At 40.8% G+C, this 12,541-nt stretch overlaps 1 protein-coding gene across 3 annotated transcripts in view; it reads left to right on the top strand.

Annotated features, from left to right (window-relative positions):
• The first annotated feature begins 1,255 nt into the window (after positions 1-1,255).
• The window catches only part of TUBGCP5 (tubulin gamma complex component 5), a 28,089-nt gene continuing 16,803 nt past the window's right edge, over positions 1,256-12,541 (top strand). For 2 of the 3 annotated variants that reach the window (XR_014186684.1, XM_082076268.1), the window contains exons 1-8: positions 1,256-1,524; positions 4,365-4,418; positions 4,500-4,608; positions 6,702-6,798; positions 7,386-7,496; positions 8,042-8,121; positions 8,673-8,808; positions 9,805-9,922. Coding sequence is in view for 2 of the 3 variants with exons in the window: in XM_082076268.1 (XP_081932394.1) it covers positions 1,364-1,524; positions 4,365-4,418; positions 4,500-4,608; positions 6,702-6,798; positions 7,386-7,496; positions 8,042-8,121; positions 8,673-8,808; positions 9,805-9,922 (866 nt within the window). In the remaining variant the exon portion in view is untranslated. The remainder of the gene's footprint in view (positions 1,525-4,364; positions 4,419-4,499; positions 4,609-6,701; positions 6,799-7,385; positions 7,497-8,041; positions 8,122-8,672; positions 8,809-9,804; positions 9,923-12,541) is intronic. The other variant, XM_082076269.1, reaches the window with a different exon arrangement.

Here is a 12,541-nt window from a genome sequence, read left to right as displayed (position 1 = left end):
ACCGCTCCTCCTGATTCATTGGCTACTCCTTTTGTTGTGCCAATATAAATGTTTTAATGGAGAAGAGGAATAAAAAAAATGGCAGGGAGGATACAGTCCAACATTTGTTGATGAGATCAAGCAAGACAAAGGACAGGACAACTGCAGCAAAGTGGGGACTGTTACAGGAACTGGTCAATAATAACACTTCCCACTGATTTGGTTAGTTTCTTTCTAGAAGGAAGGTCATGGCCAGGCTGTTGTCCTTGTAGCCCTGTTAAACCATATGGAGGGACAAAAGCATTTTAAACTGGTCAGCAAATGTTTGACATAGGACTAGGACAAAACTGGTTCCTTATTCCATCCCTGATTTTCATGCTCGTGTCCCCTGTACCAAATATGCCCCAATGGCGGTCTGTCCAGCTGTGCACGTGCAGAGGTTCAGGTAGGGAGGAGGAACCCAGTGGCCTCAGAAGAGCCCGCTGGCAGCCGGGCCTGTTGCCGCACGCTGCTCTCAGCAAGAGGCTGCGATGGTGTCTCTTAAATAACACACACTAAAGAAGCACAAGTGAAAGGCTCACAAGGTGGCTGGTGCGACCTGGAGCGTCTGACCCTCGCCGACTTCACATCCCGCTCACCCTCAGGAGACGCACTGCATTTGGGTTTGCCGAAAGTTCTGCAATGCAGAGCCAGCCCCAGTTCCTCCTGGCTACCGGTGGCTAATTTCTCACTCACAGTGACCATGCCTTTATCACAGAATCATAGAGTGTTTTGGGTTGGAAGGGATCTTCAAAAGTTATCTAGTCCAACCCCCCTGCAATGAGCAGGGACATCTTCAACTAGATCAGGTTGCTCAGAGCCCTGTCCAGCCTGGCCTGGAATGTCTCCAGGGATGGAGCATCTACCACCCCTCTGGGCAACCTGGGCCAGTGTTTCACCACCCTCACTGTAAAAAATTTCTTCCTCATGTCTGGCTTGAATCTCCCTTCCTTTAGTTTAAAACCACCTCCCCTTGTCTTATCGCCACCAGGCCCCGCTAAAAAGACTGCCCTCCCGCTTCTAAATACAAGTAACATTTCCGTGAAGGGAAAATGCTGCAGAAGTGATTCTAGAGTGCTCTGCCAGCCCATGCGGCACCAACCCCCACCCGGACCCTCAAGCCGAGCAGACAGCAACGGTAGCACTGCCGTCCTTTCCCGCCCCGCGCATGCGCCCTGCCCACCTCCCCCCTCCGAAATCCCCGGTGGCGGGAGGGCGGCTCTCGCGAGAAGTGCTGACCGCCGGCGCTGTGAGCGGAGGGTCGGTGGCGCCGCCCGGAGGTGCCGTCCCGTCCTTCAACTCCCTATCCCGCCCCCCACTCCCCTCCTCCTCGGTCGCCGCGGCCATGGCGGCGCCGCTGGCCTCCCCCGGCCACCGCAGCCGCTTCGAGCAGGAGCAGGACCGGGCCGTCCGCGCGCTGGTGCTCAGCGTGACCGGCCTGCCTGAGGAGGAGCTGGGCGGCGGCCGCTTCCAGACGGCGCTCAACTTCGCCTGGTCCAATTTCAGGTCAGTGCCCACTCCCCTCCACCTCCGTTTACTCTACGCCTCGGGGAGAAGCTCCAGCCCCGCGGTGTCTGTCAGCAGCAGGGAGGTGCCGTACCCGCCGTGCAGGGGGCCTGCGGGAACATTGGGGCCGTTTGCGAGGCAGAGGGCCAGGGGTTATTAGTCAGTTTTAATTACCGGCCTTCTAGGGCTTTACGCCTGATCTGTAAAAAACGGTGCTTTTTCACGTCTTCATTTAGCCACCCGAAATGTCGTTTGTTGGAGTAAAGAAGCAATCGTCACCAAATCAAGATGAAGCTTCTAACCAAGAACGCTGTGCTGCTTTTATGAGAGCTTGTCAGTCTGCAGAAGATAATGTGTTCGATGTTATTTGAGCTTGTCGTAAACATGGTCTTTATTAACCTGTAATGCATCTGTAACCCTTTAATTCTATTACACTGCCGTCTGAGAGGTCCTTTCTGAAGTTTCACATGCTGTATTTTCAGTTGTCACAGTTATAATTTCAGTGTCTGTTGCCAATTGTTCATGATCTATTTTCAATTTCCCATACTATCACTAACGACTGCCTCTTCAGAGCTTTACATACTTGCTTAATTTCACACAGCAAGCAATTTTATCCCTATAAAATCACTCCTTCTTATGCTGTTTAAATCCATCTTTGGGGGGTGAGCAACAGCATAATTGCATCAAGTCAGGCCATGAATCCTAACTACTAATAGACTCAAATAAAACTGTTTTACTAACCAAATAGTTGATCAACAGCAACAGGGAGTCTGATGTTTGAGAGAGCTGGGTATGACCTGCAGCTGGTGTTTTGACAAGTTCTACTCTGCTGAATTTTGAGGATGCTAGTTGTATTTGTTTGAAATGTAGGAATACGGTGTTTTAAGTGCTGTTACCCTGTGGTCTTTATACAAGGTGCTTCAAAGAGATAGACCCAATTTCAAAGTAATTTCAATTTGAAATCAGGTCCATCTTTTTGAAACACTCTGTATTTACCAGAAGTATTTTGTGTAATGTGTCACAGGATTATGTTTATTGGTTTTGTAGCTCCATCAAAACAGAAGTTTGTAGCAGTCATTATTCTGAGTCTGAGGACTGGTAATGGTAGCAGGGTTTCTTGAGCCAGGTAGATGTGCCCTGTGTTCCATCTCCTCTTGTGACATCTGCCTCTCTATTTCTGGGATCCAGTAGCTTGTGTAGCTGTGTGTTCTTTTAGATTTGGGAATTGTTGGGTTGTTGTTTGTCTGTTTGTTTGTTTTTTAAATAACATGTCAGGAGAACAGAGGGGGTGATGCAGAATTGTTGACAAACTGTTTCGACAGGGAAGTTTGGGAAAAGGAAGGGTTTCATGTCAGAAATGTCTAAAAAAAATGTGTGTACAACAGGAGCCTGAGATTTACTGATATTATATTTTCAAACCATGAGACCTTGCTTTGTAGCAGAAAATCTCTTTAGTTGCAAGCTTGTGAAATTTGTGGTTTGTATTGTTGGATTTGATGGTGTTTCTATGCTGTAGTTCTCAGGTTCATCTGTTTCTTTCTGTGCAGCACACTAGTCCTCTTTTATTCACGATGTTCCCAGCTTGCCTGAAAAAATTGATGCTTTTTTTCTGTGTATGTGTCAGAGCTCTTAATTAAAACTTTAAGTAATAGACTAAAGGAATTTCATTAATAACTTCCCTTCAGCTTAATTTTTCTTTTCCGTGCGGATTCTTTGTTTTTGTTGCTTTTTTTCCAGACTGTTATTCTCAATCTCCCAGTTCTGGTACTTACCACTGTTTCCCATTTGAACTAATGATTTTCTAAGTAAGCTAAGGTGCTGTAATAAATGAGATAAGCAATGTTTTCTTAACCTAAATGTCAGATACCTAGTTAATGTTACATTTCCTTGTGTTTTATTCCAAAGCCTTACACACAGATGAAATCAGACTAATGGTTCTGTAGTTAACAAAGTAATTTTAAAATTTTCTTTAACATGGGCATATCTTTATCCTCCAGTGATACTTATTAAAAGTCATTGCTACCTGCCTTACAGTTTCCTTTTCTAGTTCATTACTTTGATATTGCAGTGATTATAGATTGTCTTTCCAAATGCAGTCTTTTTAGCTTAAGTTTTGCTCCTGATTCAGATCGAGTACTTTTCCTTTCTGTCTGTGGTCATGAGAGTTTTACCCCTGCTTTCTGTACAGTTCTTGCTGGAAGCTGAGGCAAAATATTGGGTTGGCTTTGGGAACCTTCATATAGAGCTCACTGCTGTCACATCCCATTCCCTGTTCATCTTCTAATTTCTTCTGCAAAGTCCATCCTGACGTTTCACAAGTTCTTATTTTGTCCCTATACACGCTACCTTTGGTGGTATATCTTTATTTTGATTAAACTCTCTTTTCTTTAAGGCACTTTCCTTTATCATGTATACCGGGTCTTCGTTTGGGTTTAGAGACCTCCCCATGTGGGTGTTTGTTATGCCTGTGTTTGTGTTGCAAGTCCCAGATAATTTTTGTACCTTTGACAACACAGTTCTTGATCTCCTTGTTCCGCTTGACTTAAGTGACAGCATACTTTATTTACTTAGTTTGCTGATACAGTAGTAATTTTCCATTCAGCTTAAAGTGCTGGTTAAATGTAACCTATGTTCCATTTTTGCATCTTTAAGGTCAATTGTAGTTAATCCTTCTTGAGCTATGAGACACTGAGATTACATTTTGATGGTTAATGCTGTTGCTGAATTAAGCATGCATTATTAAACTAATAATGTTGTCCTTGTATATGTAAGTCAGCTTTATTTTCTTCCTTACTTAAGCTTCCTTTTCCAGCATATTCTAACACAGATTTCTTACACAGATTTCACCGTTTTCTTGATGTGAACAGTCACAAAGTAGAGAGGACAATAGAAGGGTAAGTTTTATGCTTATGGATTAATAATGGATTAGTTAACTTTTTTTTGGGGAGTATTTTTGATGCTATTTTTGTTATTAGAATACATGAAAAATTGATAGTTCATTCTGACCTTGGAAAAGCTGCGAGCTGGAAGAGACTAACAGAAAAATTTCTGAACTCACCACTCCCAAGTATTGAAGAAACAAAGGTATGTATGTTGCAATCTCTTTATTTCTTTTTTTTATCCAGCACTCTTGCGTTTATACTGATGATGAAGGCTTTAATTGGAATGTTGTGTCAGAAATTTCAGATGACTTAGCAGTGGGGTTTCCAGTTGCTGTTCATGTCGTGGATTTTCAAGGTTGTATTCTTTAGTTTCCTCATTTCCTTTAGGAATGTGTTTATTGTTTTGTCAGGGTTTCAGGGTGTGCGGTTTCATGACTTAAAGGACAGCTTCTTGTTGTAGAGCAGATGTTTTATGGTCGACATTGTACAAATGTGGTAGCTAGAATCTAGATTCCTGTCTGTTCTAAAACAATTGTGAACTGAGCAGTTCTTACTCTTTACCCATTTTTTTTTTTTTTACCTTAAGTAATGCATCTGGTTGTTTTGACTTAAGTATTTCCATAGGGAGTCTTCCTGCCCTATAGCTTCCTTATTGAGGTTGTGTATGTTTCAGCTTTGATACACTTTGTATCAAATCAGTTAAGGATATGGACTGGATGGATATGGCAAAATTTGTTGCAGTTAGACACTTTCCAGTGTGGTACTTTAATAATGAATTTGATCTTTGAAAACTGAAAGTTCCTGCTATTGGGAAATTTAAGCTTGTGATTTAAGAGGTGGTGTTCCATCTAATGATATTCTTTAATAGACCTGTGTTCTGGGTCATATTCTGATTTTACTTCTCATTGAACTGACCTTTACCTTTCTTTGTGCAGTTTTATGTTTCCTCTAATTTGTGGGGAAATCCATGGGACCCTCAATAGGTTACGCAAATCTTCAGTTATACTCTGTAGATTTTTTTTTTAAAGTACCTTTAGTTGTGCTTGTTTTGAGAGTTCAATAAAATGAAAACCAACCAACCAAACAAAAGCCCCATCAAGTACTTAATATTTGAATGTTGCAAGTATTCTAAGATTTGAAAGAAGCTTCCACCCCCGCCCCTTCTTGAAAATGCAAGTGGGGTTTAGCTGGAGGTACATCATATCTCATATCTGGGAAGTTAAACTGCATTTTGTTTTTAGCAGTGGCATGTAACTGGGAAGATTGAGTATTTATCAGTTTTATGACTGGTAAGTGAAATACCAGCTCACATATGTAATTCTGGCAATGACCTACTTGTGTTCTCTGGCAAACTCTTGCAGAGTCAGTAATGTTCAGTACGGACGTATTATGTTCCATCTGTACTAGATGAGTATGATGCTGCTGTATCAGAATTTTTATTATTAATTTTGTTAATACAAGTGGATCTCATTCTGAAATAGCTTCATAAGTGTGTGTATTTATGTGTCAAAGTATATAGAATGTAGATAGCAGAATCTCCATGTGTCTAGATATGAAACAGTCTGCTGAAGAACTTTGGAAAGTTAGAATCAGGCCGAAGAAAAATTTCTCTTTAATAAGAAATGGTTGTGCTGTAAGCAAGTATTAGGGAATAGAGCATAATACAAATCTCTGCAGCATACCAGTATTGGCACAGTATTCTAACCTGACTGAAGGCATCTATTTCACAACTGCATTTGTGCAATGTTTGAGTGAAAGGTGTATCCTTAATGCTCTGTGTAGATTTTCAGATGAGGGAAGATAATGATATTAAAATGTAGAGATTTTAGCAAAGTGCTTTAGGTAACTTCATTTTAGCCTCTGTTTGAAAGAATCAACGATACAAATAAGGGAACCTAAAGTTTGGCTTCCTGCAGGCCCTTTACTGGTGTTGTTCCACCTCATCCACTTTAATGCAGCTGTCTGTTATCCCTTGTCCTCTGGTGACTTCTTATTTCCACAGTACTTCATGGTTCCTCTTATCTCTTTTCCATATTCTCTGATTATCAGCTCAGTAAGAGGCAGTTTATGCTGTAGCAACTTTTGAAGTATTTGTGTGTTCATTGGCTAATTAGTAGGCAAAAGAGAATGGATAAAATTAAATATAAAGTTACAGATCCTATTTTTGTAATTCAGGACTGGAGAATGGGAACTAATCAGGAACATTCCTGCAGATAATAGGCTGAGTTTGTTCTTAACCAAAATCTCTAGATCACTTACTGATTTGCCTTTTTTTTTTTTTAATGTGTTTTAAAGACAGATACACACTATTCCATACTGTCTCTTCTGTTGTGTTTGTCTGATTCTCCATCCAACACCACCTATGTGGAAAAACCAAGAGTCAAAGAAGTGGGTAAGTTTACAAGATGTTTATACTGCTAATGAAAGATACAATCTGTTAATGCATAAGAAGGACATTTTTCCTCTTCATTTTATTATCTCCTTCAAGGTGCTCTATTGATTGTCTTTTTATGATTTATACATTTAAAATAGCCTGTGAATCTTTCCTACCCCCATTTATGTTATATGGCCTAATTAAGTTTTCCAGCCACCAAAGTACCTTGGGAGCTCTTTTTACTTGTGCCACTATCGCGAATGTTCTCCACCTGTTCAGCTGTGCTTACATGCTCAAAGACAGACAAAGGGGTTTCTGTCCCCAGTCTCCGTCTTGCACCTCAGTAGGAGGTCTACTGAAACAGCTTTGGTGATGTAAATTCCTGTGTTCCCTGTTTAGCTGAGGAAAGGGAGATACCTTTGAAGGTTTCCAGAGGGAGATCCCAGCTGCCTGCTTTCTAAAGTAGGACTGTTTCACTCCATGCCTAAAAATGAGGCTTGTGCTTAAATTTGAGTGGATACCATCCCCCGTTTGTTTACAGTGTTGTATCATAGACTGAAAGAAGAACATTTCAGACTAACCTAAAGAAAATCTTGCATCTTAAGATTCCTTTTTGAATGATCTCTGCACATTCCCTCGGCGGTGTTTTGAATGCACTTTCAGCCCATTCCAGGAATGTGAATATGAAGAGGTTATCTCAAACAACACTAATTACAGTTGAGTAAGCTTCATGTTTAAGATATAATATATTTTAAGTGTGATTGTTATTTTTAAAGTATTACACATCACATCATGGATATGTGGTGTCATTTTCAGAGAGTAAGACCATTGTTGCTTTATGTTGTTTACAGTCCAAGATCCTTGTGCATATGTAACTTATACATATAAAATGTTTCCACCAAGCTAAATGGGATTAGTCACACTAAGTGATATGTTGCATTCTTGCATGTTTATCCAGGATTGAAGTGTAGGGTGCTGTAACATAATACAGATAAATGTACTGACAGCACGCTGTGTTGCACATTTTGAGTGTAGAAGCAAAAAAATTGAGAATTAACAAATGAGGAGTATACACGGTTGATAAGTTGCAATTTACATGCCATACTGTTAAAGGAACAGTGGTGTAACCTTAGGTGGAAAGGAATGCTTTTTGGTTTAGTTTTAGAGTAATAAGGTAATTTTAACTTTGGAAGTGTTTTTAGAGGAAACAAAAGTCAGAGTTATGTGATATTTACTATTTTTATATTTATACTTCTCTTAGAAAATGAAGAAGAATTTGACTGGGGAAAGTATCTGATGGAAGGAGAAGAAATTTATTTTGGCCCAGGCGTAGATACACCAGTAAGTAATTTCTTAAGGTAAAACAAACCAAACAAACAACCACCAAAACAAACCACACAAAAAGCCAAAACAAAACAAACAAGCCCCCCAAAAAAACAGACTGTATAAGCTGTTTTGAAGTATGTTAGAGAACTGCTTGAGTTGTCCTAGTTTGTATGCTTTACAAATTGATTCTCTCAGGATTCCTTAATACTTTGCTTCTTACATAATGCTGTGAAATACATACAGACCCAAGCAGAGTAACAGTAATACAAATGCTTTTGGTTTACACCATCTTTTGACTTAGTCCTGCAACTAAACTGGCTCCTTCTGCTGACCCCTGCCTGCTCCTAATCAGAACTTGCTGTAGTTCTGTGATCTTGTCCAGTTATTAATGTTATGTAGAACTTAAACTAGTCTCTTGTAGACAGTCATGTTAGTCTTAGTGTCCTGAATTTACTTTATAGTGGAAGAAAGAAGAGTATAGTTTATGTTTGGCTTGAATAGGAAGGGAATATGGATCTGTCTGCTCTGCTGTATTGAAGTGTTCTGGGTTTTGTTGCGCTCAATAGGATTGGTCTGGAGAAAGCGAAGAGGAGGAAGACACTCAGCCTTTGAGCAGGGAGGACTCGGGAATTCAAGTAGACAGGACACCTTTAGAAGACCAAGATCCGAATAAGAAAACGGTACCTAATGTTTCCTGGAAAGGTTAGAATAAGCTATAATTCTGATACAGTCATACACTCAAATTTGGAAAGCTAATGCAGCTTTATTTATTATTCTTGAGAAAGGTATTGTGTTTCAGACCTGTAATTGTAGTTTTAAGGTACACCTTATTCTTCACTACTGCTTTTTTCATTTTTAACCGTAAAGCAACGGTATGGAAGGTTTGATCTGATTTCTGGTGTTACTGATGGAGAAGAATTGTGTATCTTTCTGTGGAAATATACAAGGCACATTCCAGTATAGCAGTGAAAACTTATACTGTAAATGTGGCGTGTGGTTGTGTGGATGTAATGTAATTTTTTTATTATTAAGAATCAGAATGCTGAAACAAAATTTGGTGGACAACAAAAACAGTTGACTCAGTTCTGGGTATGAAGTATTTTTGAAAAAAAAAATTAAGTAATTAAAACACTAGCGGCTCACTCTTGAATAGCTTCAGGGAGTATTAACTATAGCTGTAAAGTTTTGCATAGAATATTGTAGGATACAAGATACCTTGTATAAGAAGACTGCAAATAGTCATATGTTGCATAAGCAAGAAGTTATCTAACTGGGACTAGGTAAAGTTTTGTTGATGATCACATTTAAGAAAAAAAAAATTAAGTAATGTACTAAATGCATGGCAAAAAGGAACACAGTGACAAAGTTGGTGATATTTGTCAGTTTATTTTTTAAGTCAGCTTCGTTTTGTATATACCATTTGAGAGTTGCCTGAGGAAGAACTGGAAACTACACAAATCTGCAGGTTTATTTTTTAGGACTTCTGCAACTTTTAGATGAGGCATCTCTATGTGTTAAGCATGATGGTGTCATACATGCGAGTGCAGTAAAGTGTAAATAGTTGTAAAATGTAACTTTACTAAAAGATCTGTGATTCTGGAGTGGCTTGGATAGGCTTATTAATAACTTTTTCCTGTATTTTATAAGCATTTCCTGAATAAATAAAAATACCTCACTGACTATCACGTGTTTTCACAGTGGGTGAACCTGATGCCCGCAGCTGGCTGGAGCAGCACGTTGTTCCTCAGTACTGGACAGGAAGAGCTCCTCGCTTCTCACATAGTTTACACTTGCATTCCAACCTAGCTGCAGTCTGGTAAGAAAACAATATCACATAGTCCTTATTGGCATATAATGCTAAATAATGACTTCATTAAATGTCTTTCTTTACTGTGGAAGCATAAAGACAGTACAGTTACTACTGATTTAGTTAAAAACAGAATTAAAAGGGTACACATAAGATGACCAAACAAGATTTTTTTTCTATTAATATATTATTTTTCCTTTTATTTAGTTTTTATTACATTTGTCATATCAGAGACTTTTCCTTTTTCAAAGAAGCAGATCGTATTGTTGCGTTTTATTTGGGTTGACCCTTATGAAGGTTTCTGAGGGACTAAGACAGGTGGGTTGTAAGTTGGCCTGGAATGAAGAGTTCCCTAAAGTTTAACTTCTTGTTTGGTTTTGGTGCCTCCCTTACAAAGTGAGTCTTAAACACAGATTTTGTGTGGGGAGAGAACATAAAGCAGTATATCGTCATGATCTGCTGTGGTTTTGGCAAGAAAATGAGAAGGAAATTCAATTAAGAAAAAAACCAAAGCCTGATTCTTCTCTCTGTCCCAATTTTTGATGTGTCAGTACTGCAGTAATACAGATAATTAGATTTATCTTTGGTTTCTTAATTGAATGAATTTTAGTGTCGGTTATCTAGACACTTATGAACTAAAATTTACAATGAAGATTAGGAAATCAGTAACATCAACAAAGCAGTGCTGTTTCTGTTGCAATATTTTCAGCAGATGTATGTTACAGACATGATATATAATCAGTATTGCTTAATTTGGATTTTTGAATTTTGAGCATGATTACATAAATTTTGCCACTGATGACATTAATGAGTCAAAATACTACAAATACAAATAATCATTCTGTATTTCTTTAAAATATGAAAAAATACTGTGGAAGGTTTACAAAGAATTGTGTAACACACCATCATAAGAGAAAGTTCTTAGGTGGCTGCAAAAGTTTCCATTTCACAGAATCACAGAATGTTAGGGATTAGAAGGGACCTTGGAAGATCATCTAGTTCAATCCCCCTGCCAGAGCAGGAACACTTAGATGAGTTTACTCAGGAAGGTGTCCAGATGGGTTTTGAATGTCTCCAGAGAACGAGACTCCACAACCCCCCTGGGCAGCCTGTTCCAGTGTTCTGTCACCCTCACTGGTTGTCACTGAGAAGAGACTGGCTCCATCCTCATGACACTCACCCTTGATATATTTGTAAACATTAATAAGGTCACCCCTCAGTCTCCTCCAAACTAGAGACCCAGCTCCCTCAGCCTTTCCTCGTAAGGGAGATGCTCTACTCCCTTAATCATCTTAGTGGCTCTGCTCTGGACTCTTTCCAGCAGTTCCCTGTCCTTGAACTGAGGGGCCCAGAACTGGACACAATATTTCAAGAGTGGTCTCATCAGAGCAGAGTAGAGGGGGAGGAGAACCTCTCTCGACCTACCAACCACCCCCCTTCTAATACACCCCAGGATGCCATTGGCCTTCTTGGCCACAAGGGCACAGTGCTGGCTCATGGTCAGCCTGCTGTCCACCAGGACCCCCAGGTCCCTTTCCCCTACACTGCTCTGCAACAGGTGGTTCCCCAACTTATACTGGAACCTGGGGTTGTTCCTGCCCAGATGCAAGACTCTACACTTGCCCTTGTTATATTTCATTAAATTTTTCCTCGGCCAACTCTGCAGCCTGTCCAGGTCTTGCTGGATGGCAGCACAGCCTTCTGGTGTGTCAGCCACTCCTCCCAGCTTGGTTTCATCAGCAAACCTGCTGATAGTACACTCTATTCCCTCATCCAAGTCATTGATGAATATATTGAATAGTACTGGTCCCAGTACTGACCCTTGAGGCACTCCACTAGATACAGGCCTCCAACTAGACTCTGTCCCATTGACCAAAACTCTCTGGCTTCTTTCCTTCTTCTAGTTCACAGTCCACCTCACTACCCGATCATCCAGTCCACACTCCCTCAGCTTAGCTGTGAGGATGCTGTTGGAGACCATGTCAAATGCTTTACTGAAGTCAAGATAGACCACATCCACCGCTCTGCCATCATCCATCCATCTCGTTATGTCCTCATAAAAGGCAATGAGGTTGGTCAAACATGACTTGCCCTTGGTGAAGCCATGTTGACTGCCCCTAATGACCTTGGCATATCCTTGATATGCCTTGAGATGGCACCAAGGATAAGTTGTTCCGTCACTTTCCAAGGGATGGAGGTGAGGTTGACCGGTGGATAGTTACCCAGGTCCTCCTTCTTGCCCTTTTTGAAGACTGGAGTGACATTTGCTTTCCTCCAGTCCTCAGGCACCTCTCCCATGTCCCAAGACTTGTCAAAGATGATGGAGAGTGGTCCAGCAATGACCTCAGCCAGCTCCCTCAGCACCCGTGGGTGCATCCCTTCTGGACCCATGGATTTATGGGTGTCCAGATTGCCTAATTGCTCCCTAACCCAGTCCTCATCAACCGAGGCAAACTCCTCCATTGTCCTGCCTTCCTCTGCGGCCTCAGGGGTACAGGGCTCCTCAGGACAGCTTCCGGCAGAGCAGGCAGAGAGAAAGAAGGCATCCAGTAACTCTGCCTTCTCTGTATCTTCTGTCACCAGGGCACCCACCTCGTTCATCAGTGGGCCTACATCGCCTCTAGTGTT

The sequence above is a fragment of the Streptopelia decaocto genome, assembly GCF_964273445.1.
Source record: "Streptopelia decaocto genome assembly, chromosome: 1".
NCBI classification, from domain to species: Eukaryota; Metazoa; Chordata; class Aves; order Columbiformes; family Columbidae; genus Streptopelia; species Streptopelia decaocto.
This window is presented reverse-complemented; position numbering and strand designations above follow the sequence as displayed.